The 338-nt window shown below is 36.7% G+C and overlaps 1 protein-coding gene across 1 annotated transcript in view; it reads right to left on the bottom strand.

The window, feature by feature from the left end:
- ABCG5 (ATP binding cassette subfamily G member 5) overlaps positions 1–338 on the bottom strand; it is a 50,541-nt gene that overhangs the window by 41,356 nt on the left and 8,847 nt on the right. Inside the window, exon 4 of the mRNA XM_019516362.1 lies at positions 72–170. Coding sequence (XP_019371907.1) covers positions 72–170 — 99 coding nt within the window. The remainder of the gene's footprint in view (positions 1–71; positions 171–338) is intronic.

Raw genomic sequence — 338 nt, 5'->3', positions numbered from 1 at the left:
CTAAATATCCAAATTACATAATTTGCTGGACTTATCTGGAAAACCTGGAGAGGAAAAACAAACATACAAACCTTCTTTTTGATAAAGTCACTGGAGTGCTTCTGAAGTGCAAGTAAAGCTGTGTATGTCAAAGATTCTTGTACCGTGAGATAGCTTAACAAGGCATCATTCTAAAAAAGGAAAAGAGTAGCCAAATATTACTACCATAATAACTATGGGTTTGACTGAGTCCTCATGTCTATCTTACACCAGCATAACTCCATTGACTTCTATAGAGCGACTCCTTGTACATCAGAATTAACACCGTTGTAATTGGGCCATTTGTCTACACTGCTTTT

Source organism: Gavialis gangeticus, unplaced genomic scaffold (assembly GCF_001723915.1).
Source record: "Gavialis gangeticus isolate Ggan-Ray unplaced genomic scaffold, GavGan_comp1, whole genome shotgun sequence".
NCBI classification, from domain to species: Eukaryota; Metazoa; Chordata; order Crocodylia; family Gavialidae; genus Gavialis; species Gavialis gangeticus.
The sequence above is the reverse complement of the archived record's forward strand: the minus strand, read 5'-3'. Positions and strand labels throughout refer to the sequence as shown.